At 39.2% G+C, this 16,481-nt stretch overlaps 1 protein-coding gene across 1 annotated transcript; it reads left to right on the forward strand.

The window, feature by feature from the left end:
- Positions 1-1,479: 1,479 nt before the first annotated feature.
- Positions 1,480-12,961, forward strand: LOC138831382 (zinc finger protein 182-like). The gene is given in 8 exon segments (XM_070028494.1): positions 1,480-1,576; positions 4,490-4,579; positions 6,224-6,282; positions 9,297-9,321; positions 10,429-10,518; positions 11,179-12,607; positions 12,609-12,737; positions 12,814-12,961. Coding segments are annotated over 8 exon segments (2,067 nt in total).
- Positions 12,962-16,481: the final 3,520 nt, after the last annotated feature.

Genomic DNA, 16,481 nt, shown 5'->3' on the forward strand with positions numbered 1-16,481 from the left:
CACTTGAGCCACAGTACACTATGATTTTTTTTCTACTTATGTGGTTCTGAGGAATCAAACCCAGGGACTTATTCATGCAAGGCAAGCACTCTACCACTGAACCACCTGTCCAGCCTTTCTCTCTCATTTTAAATGATGTAAAATAGGCTAATTATATTAGTGGAGAAATTGTAATTGGTCAAGAACAGACACAATAATTGGAGTATATCTGTGCCAGCAGCATTTTGAAAGTTTCAAAAGCCATAGGAAGTGCAGAGGGTAAAAAGAAGATCAATATGTTTATATCAGACATTTTTTCAAGGAATGTTTAAGATTCATTGGCTTCAATTCACAAAAAGTAAGTTTATAAAGTCACATGGATGTGTGCCAGAATCTCTAGGTTCAGGAGTATAAATGCACAACTCCTGACTCTCCTTGTCTAGAGGACCAGAGGTTTGTCAGTCAGTTTCTGGCACCTGGAGGAACAAGTGCTAATGGCAGCACAAACCCATGAGCCTATAAAATATCATAAACCCCAGACTAGGGACAGATGCTAAGGGCAGACTCTGGCTGGCCACTCAGATTGCTTCAAGTTAGAGCTCCCAAGTTCCCCTGAAGAAGAGGCACTGGGCTTCTACCTTTTGGCTCTCACTATGGAGTGCAAAGCTATACTTCAGAGCACTTCCAGCAGCAAGGCAAAAGGAAAGAAACCTGAATTTACAAACTAAAACCACCCACAGTGGCCAAGGAGGCTCAGATGTCTTACCCCAGACCCCCTCCACACTTTCAAAGGATCTGTGCCCCAATAGAAACTACAATTCCCATAATACCATGCATTCAACTAGAGGAAGTGGGCTTGTTACAGGGTTTGGACTGGCACCAGACACTTGGTCCTATGTGTGCATGGATGCATGGGGACCTTTCTCTCCCAGCTGTGGGAAACTAAGGTGAGGTTCTTTTTGAAAAATCCATTTAACTCCTGAAACATTGTGAGATCAACCAAAACAAAGAATTGTATTAGGAGCATTAGATAATTTGGCTTTTTAATTCTTAGTTTTATTAATGTAATTGAGTTTATGAGACTCCATGGTTATTGATTTTGTTTTTATTCAAAGTGTATGTTCCTCTGAACATAAATTATGTCTCTGTTTTGCCTTAAAAATTTGAATATCTCTCCTCTCAGTTTAAAAAGGTATTTGCAGCTCAGTGCCAGTGGCTCATGCCTGTAATCCTAGGTACTCAGTGTTAGGTTTTTAAAAAGAGGTAGCCTAGTAAGTACAGCAGCACTCACGTGGTATTCAGGTAAGGGGTAGGTCTATTCAGTAGACCTGCTGGGATCAGGCAAGGTTGGCACTCCACGTGGCTTGGAAAGCCTGGGAATGAGATAGAGCTGGGAAAGAGAGGAAAGAGAGAGGAAAGAGCTAGAGCAGAGAGAGATAGATGGAGCTAGAAAAGAACAACAAGAGAGCTTCTGGGCTGGGGCTAGGCCTTATCTAGGGTATGGGTGGAGAAAGGTGTGGCCACATCAAATTCAGATGTGACCTCAGTGGATGCAGATGTGACCTCTTCCAGATGTCCCAGTTACTAGGTAACGCAGGTACTGGGTAGAGACTTTGCTGGGAGGAGAGTGGAGTCCGTTAGCCATCCAGGAGCGGAGCTTAAACTCAGGCGACTGAGATCTGAGGATGCTGGTCTAAAGCCAGCTCTGGCAGGAGAGTTCACTAGCTTTATCTCCAATTAACCACCAGAAAAATGGAAGTGACCTTGGGGATCAAGTTGTGGAGAGCTCACCTTGAGGGGAAGAGCTCAGGGATAGTGCTCAGGTCCAGAGTTCTAACCACAGGATTAGGTATTTACAGACACTTAACTCGTTGATTCTGGGACTGTTTCCTTTTAGCTTCTGGGCCTGGGGCCTTACCTGTAGGAGTTAGGTGGACAAAGGTTGAACTAGAATGAGGAAGGATACATAGGATCTGCAGTTGTTGCCACATTGAGTCCTAGAAGAATGTGATGCACACCCTGGACAGGTATAGAAAGGGTCTATAGCTAAGGTTCTTGCTGAAATGAAGAGAGATTCATCATTGGCCTTGTCTCTGTCTCTTCCATTATCATCCCCTTGTTCTTCTCAGAACTGCTGGTGTTGTGGCTGGCCCCCAGCAGTGGTAGTATGCTTACCTAGCATGCATGAAGCCCTGGTTCAAGTCCTCAGTACCACATACAGAGAAAAAGCAGAATGTGGAAATGTGGCTCATGTATTAGGTGCTAGTCTTGAGCAAAAGAAGTTCAGTGACAGTGTCCATGCACTGAGTTCAAGCCCCAGGGTTGGGACATAAAACACAAGAAATGTAAGCTGAGTGATGGTCCCTCATGTCTGTAATCCTGGCTTTTCAATAGGCTGAAACTGATGATCCCGGTTCAAAGTCAGACTGGCCAGCAACATGTGTGAGACACTTATCTCCAGTGACCACTAAAAATCCGGAAGTGTGTTGTGGCTCAAATAGTAGAGCACTTGAGCTCAGTGATGGTTCCCAGGCTCAGAGTACAAGTGCCATGACCGAATAACAAACAAAAAAAGGATAAAAGTATAAATTAATGCTTCAGAAATATAGGCTTGAAAAGTGAAAACTACACTTTACAGGTAGTCTTGGAAGCACTCCAGTTTTTCCTGATCCTTTTCTCCTTGCCTCTTAGGAATTTACTTTTACAGAATGAAATTAGGTTTTCTTTATATTATTCGAGGTTCTTTTAAGTTGAAGTCTATAATCCAAATATGCCCTCTGATTCTAAGTTTTCATGAGGAATAGTTCAACTCCACAAAATGGACATGCAAATCCCATACACTGGAGAAATAAAATCAGGCAAGAAATTTTCCAATCCAATCCATCCCAATTATGTTGTATGTAAAGGATCACCAAAAATCACAATAACGCATTAGGAGACAAGTATAGGATCTGTGATTATGAGAGAGAGAGACACTGTTGCAGACCCTGGGGTACCTGCAGGAGCAGGCAAAATGTGAGCAAAGGCCTCAGGGCCATTGACTCCCACCCTCAGGACTGCAAGTCCAGGCTCTTTCTTGCTTTGAGGAAGTGTGTGTTCTAGCTGATTGGCCTGGGGCTTTAAGTGAAGGGAGGCTTTGGTGGAAAACATAGATTGAAATAGAATGAGGAAAGAAGTGTGCTGTTTGCACATTTTGGGAGAGTGGGCTTAGACCAATATTACACAAGCATTTGAGAGACATAGCAGAATTGTGCCATCAGCCCACTTTCTGTCTCCTTAATTATCATCCCATTGGCCCACAGAAGTCTTGCTTGTGCTCTGAGGAGACTGCGGCAGGAGACAAAAGATTTCTTCCACAGCTTAATGGATAAGGTCTGAGAAGACAAGTCTGAAGTCCCCTAGATATATAGCCTAAAGCTACTGAGAGGAACTTTTAGTTTCAGAGAGGAGGTAAGACTATTAAAGAGATTTTCACATGCAAAAATGAAAAGACAAAATCAGACTGGTTTGCAAGTGATTAAGCTTCACATCAACATAGACCTACCCTAAACTTCACTCTTCTACACACCTGCATTCATTCTGACCCCCAAATCACTCTCTTTGTAGAAAATCAGGGTAATTTGCCATGTACTTCAGAATCCCTGTGAGGAAACTTTTCACTACTTACCTGAAGAAATTATTAAAGGACATGCAAAAAGAGTACAGCAAATGCTCACAGATAGTGCACAAGCTCTGAGTTCAAGCCACTGGTCCAATAGCAACAACAAAAATCATAACACCCTTAAATGAAAAGCAAACTTCAGAAACAACCAAAAACTCCTTTTGATTTAGTAGATAGAATTGGGGATTTTCTGGAAAATTAATTGTTAGATTTTTGGGAAATCCAAATCAATACAAGGATTATGGTGCATATCCATGGAACAATCTTTCTATTCTATGCCCTTGTGCACATTACAGCAATAGGAAATGACCTGGTATAAGTTCAGTGTCTGTGAGTACCTTTGTAAGATGAGAGGGGAGGTATTAAACAATTTAAGGCAAAACAGAGATATAATTTACATTCAGCAGAACACAGGAATGGAACAAAAAGAAATGTATGAGCAACAGAGTCACATGTACTCAAATTCATTATTAGAACAAAGAACCAAACAGTCAATGCATCCACTTGTCCCCATATATTTACATTTTGTGGCTGGTTTCAGGGAGGAAATAGTGTTTTTGAAGTAAAATTCAGCTTAGCTCCCCTAGCAGGAAGAGAAAAGTCCCAATGCATCCAAGCACTCTTGTGACCAGGGTGGTGCCGAGCATTGTGGGAATTGTAGTCTCCAGGAAGGACATTTTCTTAGAAAATCCTGGGTTTTTGTTTTTTGGAGGGCGGAGGTGGAGCAGAAGATCCTTTTGCACATGCGTCTCCCCGCCCACCACGGGCGTTTTAAGTCTGCCTCTTCCGGATTCTTTTCCTTTGCCTGGCTGCTGGAAGTGCCCTGAAGTACAGTTTGGTCTTCCACAGGTGGGAGCCAGGAGGCTGTCACCCAGCTCTGTGCAGTGGAGCTCCGGAGCTGTAACTTGAAGGAATCTCAGGCTTTGGAACTGATGTCAGGTAGAAACTGTGCGATTGCTGAGGGAGTCTCCCCTCCACGTATTTCTTTTCCTTTTTCTGTTTCTGTTTGGTCGTTGGTGGGGCTTAAACTCTGGGCCTGCAAGCACCATTCTTGAGGGAAAAAGCAGAAAAGCATGGGAGGGGAAGATGTTGCTAGCTTCCTTTGCCTTATGCAAAAATTGTTGCTGCTTCCCTGAGCACCAGATTCACGTGGTACTCTTTCCTACACCACTCTCAATCACTTTGTGTTGTTGCAAGATTTAAACTAATTTCTAGGAGTGGTGATGAGCTGGATTGAAGAATAAGCCAGAGCATAGTTATGAGAGGGTACCTGAGGCTCTGGTTTGGGATGGTGGGGTGATTGTTATGATTGAATATATCTATTCATGTAGTAATCCCTAATCCTCTTCTTGCTAATTTATTCAGCCTGTTAACACTGTGATTTTTAGTATGTAATCATGCAAACTTACATTAAATGTGCCATCTATGGATTTGCTAATGATAGCTCTAATCGGTTGGTTGTGCCTGGTAGTACAGAAAATGTTGGTCTGGGACATATGGCCTAAAAGAAAATTCACAGAAGAAAACTTGAGGTAATATGTCTTACTCAAGGTTGTATGCTTTGTAGGTGTTACTTATCTTCAGGTGTGTCACACCTATATCGATTATTTTATGTTGTATCTTTAGGATGGCCAAGGTTCTTCGCATGACTGTTTAGGGAAATGAACATTAGGGAATTCTCAAACCTGGGTTTACCTCATCTTTACTCATGTCCCTTTGGCCAAAGCATTTTAAATGGCAACTTGCTAATCATTGCATAAGTGTGCAATGGGTAGAGTGAAATGTGCCATTTGACACCTATTATTGAAATAGTAGAACATAAGAAATATATTCTATTTACATTTTTCTCTCTAACTTTGAGTGAAAATTACTGAGTTACATCATACATGCTTTCCATGGTGTTTAAATATGTAAATGAATGAGGTAGAACACAAAATCCACTGGATTCCTAGGAAACTTTTTCATTAAAAAAGCAGTTCATGGGCTGGAAAGGTGGCTCAGTGGTAGAGTGCTTGCCTTGCAAGCATGAGGCCCTGGGTTCGATTCCTCAGTACTACATAAGCAGAAAATGCTGGAAGTGGTGCTATATCTCAAGTGGTAGAGCACTAGCCTTGAGCTGAAGAGCTGAGGGAAAGCGCCCAGGCCCAGAATTCAGGCACCATGACTGGCAAAAAAAGAAAAAAAAGAGCAGTTCATTCATCCCGAAGTATATTCAATAATAACTACTTTTTGTGGAAATATGATATGTTTTTGCTTTCAATTATTCAATAATTTCAGTGGGAACATTGGTTTTTTTGAATTTAATATGTACATAAACATGGAAATTAGTTGGTTTAATAATATCTATCTAATAGGAAATGGACTAGATTTGTGTTTATTGGACACTTTAATGCTCTGCCTGAGACATTACAAATTCTTCACTCATAAGAAGGCTTTACGTTTTCAAAACAAAAAATAAATAAAAATTAAAAAAAGAGAAGGCTTTATGGTTTTCCCGCCCATGTATCATGTTTGCAAGAGGATATTCTGGGCCCCAAATCTCACAGATTCATTACTGAATGCGTCATTTTCCTTATATCCCAGCCATGCTTCCAGAATCTTCTGCTCATTGTCAGCAGCAAGACAGAATGAATGGATCTCCGGTGAGTTGATTTTTTAATTTTTCATTTGTTTTCCATTCCATTATATGAACCTAAAGATGTCCAAGAATTAAAAACAATACCAACCACACAGATTCAGCCTCAGGAACTTATTCATAAATCAGATAAAGAAGGCTTGTAATTTAGCAGATAAAGATTACTTGTAGGTTTAGCAGATTAAATGGTTATATTCTTTCTAAGTTGAATTCAGATTGGCTTCAGAATGTCTAGGTTTCTTCTTGTCATAACATGTAGTCATACCTGTTATGTGATGTAGTGACACCGAGCAGGTTACATCTCATGGAAGGTGAAGGATAGATTGCAACAAACTCTCACCCTCATGAGTAACATTATACTATGTCAATGAAATTTTCCTGGAATTGCTGAAATAGTGTGGTCATACACACTTTCGTGTGTTCTTAAGGAATGATTAACCTATATGTACTTAAATTACTCTCCATATATACTTCTTGGACTACTTCATGGTCTTGGTCTTACTTGAAGCTGAGGCTATATTTGTTGCTAAAGTTTATGGTCTTTTTACAAAATCTTGTTTGTTTTCTAAAGTATTCTCTCAAGATTTCTTTCCTCAATCTCTCTCGACTTTTGATTTTCTACTCACTTGTGTTGGTTATTTTTCTGTTTCTCTCTCTTTGAATCTATCTTTGAATCATTTTTTTCTTTTCTCATTCTCACTTTCCTCCATATGTCCCTCAGTTTTTTCTTTTCTTCAATGATCTATCTGGGAACTAGTTTTTCTTAGTGATTAGTTTTACTTTGCTGACATGGCTCTTAGGATTGACATTTTTCTTACCCACTGTATAGGAAAATTGTTTCCTAGAGAGTTGTACAGGATTCCAGAAACAAAGAAAATTAGAGAAACACAAAAACATAAACGGACAGACTTAAGGGAAACCAGGGTTCCAAAGGCCCTCTGGCACTTGGTCCCTGGGTGCCAGCAAGCGAGCATAGTTCCTTGAGTGCACATAGGGAAGATTACCATTGATACTATGCAAAAATGAAGTATCTATATTAATAGTACAATCAGAGCCACAACAGGTTGTGAGGAAAACATGTTTCCCTATTCTCCTGAGACAGAAGACTGTCACCCAGAGAAAATGCAGACATGGTGTTCACCTTACCTAGCCTTCAAGGTGAACAGCAGCTCAGTTTCAGGTGCTATCTTTCCAATAGTAAGGAAAAGGCCTGCACTCCAGTCTCTTAACCCTCTCCAGAATTCTCTTTTAACCCTTCTGCAGCCAGCTCTCAGTTCTCTCAGTGCTGTCAGCCTGGAATTGCAACCTCTCAAACCTTTTCCCCTTCAGCTCAACTTCCGAGTTCCCTACAGAAAAGTACTTCCTTCTACCAATTCATACACTACAAGAAAATCTGTTTTCTCCTGATTTTGTGTTGGTCTAACTTCATTTGATGTGGTATTCAATTTTGTTTTTCCATCCCCCTACTGTTGAATATTATAATTCACTGCCAGTAAAGATTGGAACTAGTGTTGAAAAAAAATTAATACCATGACGAGATGTTCTCTATTAGAAATATCACTTGTCGCAAAATCTCACAGATGTTTGCTCACTAATTGATTTTGATCTCTGAGGTATTTCACTATTAACTAACACAAGTAAAAATATATCCTTAGAGATCTACTGGAGAAAGGATTCAGGAATATGTGATGCATTTGAGCATTTGGTCATATTTATCATTTTTGTCATCTTGAGTGTTCCTTGACCCTCTCTATATTTGCCTTCACTTTCCATGAAGGCCTATTAAAATGAAAACCTTGTCAAGGAACATTTTTTTCACTCCACCTATATTTTGTATTGTAGAATGTCGGCAAAGTTTACAAAATTTCATGGTAGCAGTTCTTTTTTACATAGGAAGGAAATATCAGGGTATCTATGACCACATTTCAATATTTAGTATTTAAACCAAACATGGTAAACCACAGATATTTTTATGTGGATACTCAATTATATCTTATAAGGGCCTAATCAATCATTAGTTACTTTCTGGAGTACTGTTACTGTTTTTTGAACATCGATGTGGACACTGCTTTTCATAGATCTACCATTGTCCTATGTTCTGTATTCCATGTGATATCCTGAATGTGTGCTGCTTGCTTTTTGAGTACTTGTTAATAGGAGGTCTAAATAGGATTTATGGTGAAGCAGTATGTGTAAATGAAGGAAAAATATTACTTTAATTCATTTTTACCCTGGTATGTACTGAAATTTTATCAAAAATGATAATACAATTTTAGACACCTGTTTAGACTTAATGTTATCATGCCAGATTATTGTCTCCTTAGAGTTTTTATCTTGTCTCTATTGCTAGCAGCAGAAATGTGTTTGCATGCATTATGGAAGCTGAAACTTTTTATTGGTCTTGGGGCTTGAATTCTGGGTCTGGCTGTTTTCCCTCAAATCTTCTGGTTATGGTGAGTGCTCTACCACTTGAGTCACAGTGCTACTTTCATTTTCTGGTGGTTTATTGGAGATAAATGTCTCATGGACTTTCCTGCCAGGGCTGGCCTTGAGCCTTGTTCCTCAGACCTCAGCCTCCTGAATAGCTAAGGTTACAGGCATAAGCCACCAGCACCCTACAAATCTGTGTATTTTAATGACAAGGTTTATGTATGGTCAAATATTTCTGATTTGCTATTTAATTTTCCCAGTGAATAGTTAACAAAGCTAGCTGCAAACATTTTATGTAAGAGCAAAGCATACCTGCAACATAATGAAATTCCAGGTTGGAATTCTCATAACCCAGGTCTAATTTCTTGATGGAAATGTGCCATTACAGAAGCTGATGTCATTTGATGATGTGGCTGTGAACTTCACCTGGAAGGAGTGGCAGGATCTGGATCCTGGTCAGAGGACCCTTCATAGAGATGTAATGCTGGAGACCTATAGCAACCTCATGTCCTTGGGTGAGCAAAGGTTATTTTCACTTGGAAGATCAAGTGTTTTTATTTTAGTAGACATTAGACTATTTATGTTATTTAGGGAGAAGATTCCAGTCCATTCCCAGGTAAGAAACTGCTAGTAGAAAAGCCAGTCAAATTTGAGTCTGAGAGCATGGTCTTGTTTGTCGTTCACACTAGTGCTTGAGCCACAATTCTATTTTGGCTTTTGTTTTGGGGTATATTCTGTGTTTCCGGGCTCAGGTTGCTTTCAAGCCAGCCTCTTCTGATCTCACCTCCTAAATGTATGATTACAGGTGTAAGCCTTTGGACCATTACATTTTCTAAAAAAAAAAAAAAAAAAAAAAAAAAAAAAGGCTTCCAGGCCATGGGAAGTGTCATTTTTTTCTAAGGGAAACTTCAACTTCATTATATGTAACACAAGAGCTAATTTTTTCTCGTTCTTTAAGAAGGCAAATCAATAATTGTACAAAAGTTCTAAGCTATGATCCACTAATAGGAGACTGACTTCTGAGACTTGGGTAATTATTATAGGTGGATCTAAAGTCTAGAATAGAACATACATTACTACTGACAGTATGCTCTGCAAATCAGTAGGTGAAAGTGTGTATTTCTAAGCCAAAACTGATACAGGGTTTAGTGCTTCAAGCTACGAATCCTAGATACTCCGTAGGCTGACATCTGAAAGTTTCAGTTTGAAACCAGCAGCTGGAGAAAAATGACCACGAGACTCTTATCTCCAATTAACCATTCAAAAACTAGAAATGTAGCCAAGACTCAAACTAGTAGAATGCTAGCTTTTAGCAAAAGAGCTGAGTTCAATTCACACAGTTGGAAAAATAAACCCAAAGCTGCATGCTACTCCACCATGGAGCTGTTAAGAATTGAGAAACCATGGACTGGGAAGGTGGCTCAGTGGCAGATTAATTGCCTTCCATGCATGAGGCCCTGTGTTCAATTCCTCAGCACCACATAAGCAGGAAAAAAAAGCTGGAGTTGGTGAAGTGGCTCATGTGATACAATGCTAGGCTTGAGCTGAAGATCTGCCCGACAGTGCCCAGGCCCAGAGTTCAGGCCCCACTACTGGACCCCAACACCCCAAAAAACAATTGAGAAACCAGATTTAGGAGCAACCTTGTGGACAGGATGTCTGCGACCTTACATTAATGATGACCCAGCATGAGCTATAATTCTCCACTATTTCTTAACCATAGGGCACTGTGTTCCTAAACCTAAATTGATCATGATGCTGGAGCAAGGTGCAGATCCATTTATAAGAGAAGCTTCAGGCAAGAATTTTACAGGTGAGTTAAAGCATCTTGAATGGTGATGATGGGTCCTGAGCCCAGTTGGTCTGTTTACCTTGAGCTGTACAGAGCGATAGTATTCCTAGTGCCCCTGAGTATAGTATGGCAGAGAACTAGGTGATCCTTTGTCTCAAGGAATTGTCAATCCAGAATTCACATGGAGGCAAACTGCATTTGGTGTGCCAGTGTATTTAATGTTAGCAATTCTCTTTGTCTCTAGCAAGTCATTTTTTAAGAGAAAAAGACAATAAGAAATGTACAAAAGGAGATCTCATTTTCTTTTAAACTAGTATTATGCAGGTAGGAGGAAAATAGGAGAACGGTAGTGCTGCTATTCTCTGATCTTATGAATTGTGATGGGCATAGAGAGATATTTAGAATGGAAACATTAAGAGTATGTTGATGAATAATTTCAGTAAATATTTCCTAGAAATAAATAGAAAAATCTGAATTAGAGAAAAACATTATTTTCCATTGTAAAATGTCAGTACTACATTCATAGTTAGGACATTGCAGAGAAAAGTTTATATTCTGCATAAAACAATGCTTTGATATTTGAAAATCTTGTAACAGTTAAAATGTGAGAAATTACCTTTACAGTAATGAATTTATGGATCTCATTTATGTCTTTGTCTATTTTTCTATTATGCATTTTAGATGTCCAAGAAATGGAGGATGTGATTAGCACCTGTCAGGAAAGTCACAATAAATTTCTCTCTGAAGTAGCAGTCATGAATAGTAACCCAGGGAAGGAAAAAGTGAGATTCATAAGAAGTTTTAATTTGAGCTCAAAACAGAAGTCAGAACTGATTAAGAATAATGGGAACTCCTTAGGAATGAGGACAGAAAAGGTCACTGGGTGTCAGAACATGAGTGTTTTCATTGAGCCTGGTAAGATGTGTGCTGTATGTAGTCCTCATGTGTCTTCTGTAGTTGAAGAATATAAACAATGTAAAAGGTCTTTCACTGAGAAGACACACCCTTTTGTCCCTCAGAGAACACACACAGGAGAGAAAGCATATGAAAGTAAAATGTGTGGAAAGATTTTCACTAGTAACGCATACCTTACTGTCCACCAGAGAAAACACACAAATGAGAAACCTTTTGAATGTAATATGTGTGAAATGTCTTTTACATCGAAGTCAAACCTTACTGTCCACCAGAGAACACACACAGGAAAGAAACCTTATGAATGTAACATTTGTGGAAAGTCTTTTACCTGGAAGTCAAACCTCACTGTCCACCAGAGAACACACACAGAAGAGAAACCTTATGAATGTAACATGTGTGGTAAGTCTTTCACCCAGAAATCAAAGCTTATTGTCCACCAGAGAACACACACAAAAGAGAAACCTTTCGAATGTAACATTTGTGGAAAGTCTTTCACCTGCAAGACATATCTTACTAACCACCAGAGAATACACACAGGAGAGAAACCTTATGAATGTAATATGTGTGGAAAATCTTTCATCAAGAAGTCACCTCTCACTGTCCATCAGAGAATACACACAGGAAAGAAACCTTATGAATGTAATGTGTGTGGAAAGTCTTTCACCCAGAAGTCAACTCTCACTGTCCATCAGAGAAGACACACTGGAAAAAAACCTTATGAATGTAACTTTTGTGGAAAGTCTTTCACCCAGAAGTCAACTCTCACTATCCACCAGAGAAGACACACAGGCGAGAAACCTTTTGAATGTAACATGTGTGAAATGTCTTTTACCTTGAAGGCATACCTTACTGTCCACCAGAGAAGACACACAGGTGAGAAACCTTTTGAATGTAACATGTGTGAAAAGTCTTTCATCAACAAGTCAAAACTTATTGTCCACCAGAGAACACACACAGGAAAGAAACCTTATGAATGTAACGTGTGTGGAAAGTCTTTCACCCAGAAGTCACAACTTACTGTCCACCAGAGAACACACACAGGAGAGAAACCTTATGGATGTAACATGTGTGGAAAGTCTTTCACCCAGAAGTCACACCTTACTATCCACCAGAGAACACACACAGGAGAGAAACCTTATGAATGTAACATGTATGGAAAGTCTCTCACCAAGATGTCATACCTTACTGTCCATCAGAAAACACACAGGAACGAAACCTTATGAATGTCATATGTGTGGAAAGTATTTCAGCCAAGATCTACACATTACTGTCAACCAGAGACCACACACAGGAGAGAAATTTTATGAATGTAAGCTATGTGGAAAGTCTTTCACCCAGAACATACACCTTTCTGTCCATCAGAAAAAAACCCACCAGAGAAAAATGTTATGTATGTAGCAGGCATGGAAATTCTTTCACCTGGAAGGTACAACTTAACATCCATCACAGAACACAAGGAGAGAAACCTTATGAATGCAACCAGTGTGGAAAGACCTGGAGGTCACAGCTTAACACAAATAAGTTCCTTCACACATATGAAATAACTTAGGATTGTACCAAATGGGAAAGGCTTTGATCTGTAACAAAATTGAAATTGCAATACAGAACCAATACAGGATAGAGACCTTATGATATAGCAAATGTGGAGTCCTCCAAATAGAAGACACAGCTCAGGGTTCATCACAGAACACACAAAACACAGACACCCACACACCCTCACACATAAAGAGGAGAGAAATCCTATGTAGGAAAAATAAATGGAAAGGTTTTCAAGAAAAAGTCCTAACTCAGTTTGCATCACAGAACTGACACAGGCGAGAAAATACAAATGTAACAATTGTGGAAAGTCCTTTACCAAGTATTCAGGGATCCAAGTTCATAGGACACACACAGCAGAATAATCTTAAAAATATTACAAATGTGAATAAGGGAAACCAAGGGACCGATTATTTGCAATATCAAGTATACGTATGAGTGAAGTAGAAAAGGTCAGATAATGTGATGTTAGGAAAATGAACCCCTATATAGGTATTTGTTTTTTTTCTTTCATGCATTTCTTTCTAATGCATTTATAAGATTATTTCTTTGTTGCTTTGTATTTCCCTCTCCCACAGTATAATCCCTGATATTGTTATAATTTGTAGAGGAGAAGGGGAAAAACAAGTCGTTTAAGGTTACAGGTGGACCCGTTGCAACAATGAGAAGTACAAGTTGTCATGTCGAAAATGAACTTCACGACTTTGGTGGGGGCGGGGTGACAGATAGGGTGGGGAGGTAGAAGGAGGATGGGAAGGGATGTGAAGGGTAAACAAAGGGGGAGGTGCTTGATAAGAAATGTACTCATTATCTTGCCCAGGTAATTGTAACCCCTCTGTACAGTATGTTCACAAAGAAATAAAATAAAATAAAAAATACTCCAAATGTGGAAATCCTTTGATCAGAAAGGAATACCTCATGTTCAGCAGAGAACTGACTCACATAGGAGAAAAGAAAGTAGTGCATAGAACATATGTGAAATGACTTTCAATAAGAACTGAGTCCTCAGCATATGTGAGAGCAGAGACAGGAAAGAAATTATGAGTATAGAAAACATTTTGCCAGAAGTCCCATCTGTACAGGTATCAGAGACCTGGACACATGACAGAATCTCTGTAAATATAAACATGAGAGGAAGTCTTTCAACCAGAAGCCAACCTTCAGCAAGTATTAGAACATTCACCCAGAAAAGAAGCCCAACCTAGCAAAATCTTTGTCAGAAAACCTCTGTAAATTATACAGAGAAATCCTTCATGGCAGAGGTAAGCTAGGTAAGATGGGAAACCATGCTTAATTCTTCAGCTTTCTTTGAGCCAACATTTCTCATACTTTCATTGTATTGAGTGGGGATGGTGTCATTCAATATTATCCAAAGCATGTGGAAACAACCAGTTATAACAAGTAATTCAGAGATTGAAGTTATTAACTTGTGTCTTTTATACTAAGGAATGGTGTGTCAGGGTAATTTGATAAACTCTTCTTAAAAATATGAGGTTTGTCCCTTTGTGACTAGATTCAGACCATCTGCAACATGGTAAGGGGAACAATAGTTGAGTGAAGACTTATGATAGGAGGCAAGAACATGAGAACAACCTTTTTTCTCTTGCTCCCTTAATTCCCCCTCTGTATGTGTGATCCATGCAATACACTAGAAATGACTTACTTATTCCAGTTAAGTTTTTGAATGGAAAATCTAATGGAAGCTATTAGTCCTTATTGCAGTACATACATAGTAGTAAAGTCTTTCTCAGAGGGGTAACAATGCTCGATAGGAAATGTATTCATGACCTAATTCATATAATAGTATAACCAATTTATACAGTATCTTTACAATAAAATATATATTCTAAAAAATATGGTGGATTAATAAAGACAGGAGTCTCAGGATTTTTCCTTGGGGGAGAACCTCAAAATGTCTTCAGTGCTTTCTCTTTTCTTTAACTTGTGATTGATTCACTCAGCACATTTAGTTGTTCTGCTGAGTGAGCTATAATAAAACACCAGTGTGAACGATGTGTCGTACCTGTGTTATCTCATAGAGAGCCAATGTAGATATGACATTAGGGGAAATAATCAAGCACACAAAGATATTGATTAATCTCTCACAAAAATTGAAATTAACAAAGAAAATTCTATGTGCCACTTGAGCTACAGCATCACTTCTAGGCCCTGAGAGGAAGGAAAGAAGGAAGGAAGGAAGTGAGAAAGGGAAAGAGGAAGGGAAGGAATGAGGAAGAAGGAAGAAATAAACTATTCAAAAGAAGAATGTTTAATTTTTCGTGAATGTGAGAATTATTCTTTCAGAAGTAGGGCTCAAAAAAATGGCTTTTACAAAAAGCAAATTCTTGAACTGTTTACAAAATGATAAAGAGGATGCAACATTTTATAAATAGATGTAATAATTCAGTAATATTAAGTAAGGAGGTCAGTCGTGGCTGGTGCCCTATTGGGCACATGGTGGATGGTGGGGTCTGGCATCTTGTCTTCATGCATGGGGAAGGAAATGCCCCATCCATCACTTACCTACCAACTTATGGGTGTGGCTGGATCCCTGGAAGCAGGCATGGGCATTTGGCTGATATGTTATTCAATCTGTTAGTTCAGTTCCTGGGACTGGGAATTTCCTGTAGACCTGCCTCCTGCTTAGGCCCTATTTAGGCTGCACCAGCAGTAGCACCAGACACCATGCCATATGTCTCTGATCATGTCCTGTGTCCTGTCTCCTGGCTTGTCTCTGGTCATCATAGTGTCCCAATTCAGGACTCTCTTGCTGCTGATTGATTTCTTGGTGTTATTTATATTCTTTTTTTTCCCTTTCTGTCCTTTTTCCAAGTTGTCTAAGTGTATTTGTGGACTGCAAGTCTTTGTTACAACAGGCTGCTTGCAGACTGCTAGCTGTGTAATAGACTCCAGTATTCCATCTTCCTAAATGTGGCATTCTACAAATATACTGTCTTCTTTTACAGAAACACAAAGGTTGACCTAAATTTAGAATTTGTAGAGCCAAGATAGATGCCCCAGTGTAGTTATGTAATTAAAGATATCCTGGAGGCATTTAGAAAAAAAATGTCTGTTACATCAGAAAGTACTTAATAAACCAAGACCAAGACTCCAGATCCTATATAAGCCACTCATTGTACATATGTCCAGAGCTGTTTGCTTACATGAAGAGCTCTACTTTCACACTTTCATGAAGAAATGTTTTTGTGCCAATATGAGGTGTTCAACTCAGGAAATGAGTTGAAGCCAACCAGAGCTGGCTTCAAAGGAGATTCTCTCATCTTGACCTCCATAAAAGCTAGGAATCAAAGCATGAGCCCTGTGGGCTGTTCTGAAGAAATCTCTCTCTGGGAACAGGGGGTTTCCTGCAGTGCTTCAGCTCAGGCTTCCTGTGGCTTCAACAATTTCAGTACTTATTTCAATTGTTCAAAAATAATAACTCTTCTTTACAGTATTTTCACAATAAAAAAAGGAATCCTTAAATCCTGCCTATGATTCCATTTACAAGATAAGGACAGTGGAGTTCACATTGC

Source organism: Dipodomys merriami, unplaced genomic scaffold (genome assembly GCF_024711535.1).
Source record: "Dipodomys merriami isolate MVZ:Mamm:240054 unplaced genomic scaffold, mDipMer1.0.p SCAF_194, whole genome shotgun sequence".
NCBI classification, from domain to species: domain Eukaryota; kingdom Metazoa; phylum Chordata; class Mammalia; order Rodentia; family Heteromyidae; genus Dipodomys; species Dipodomys merriami.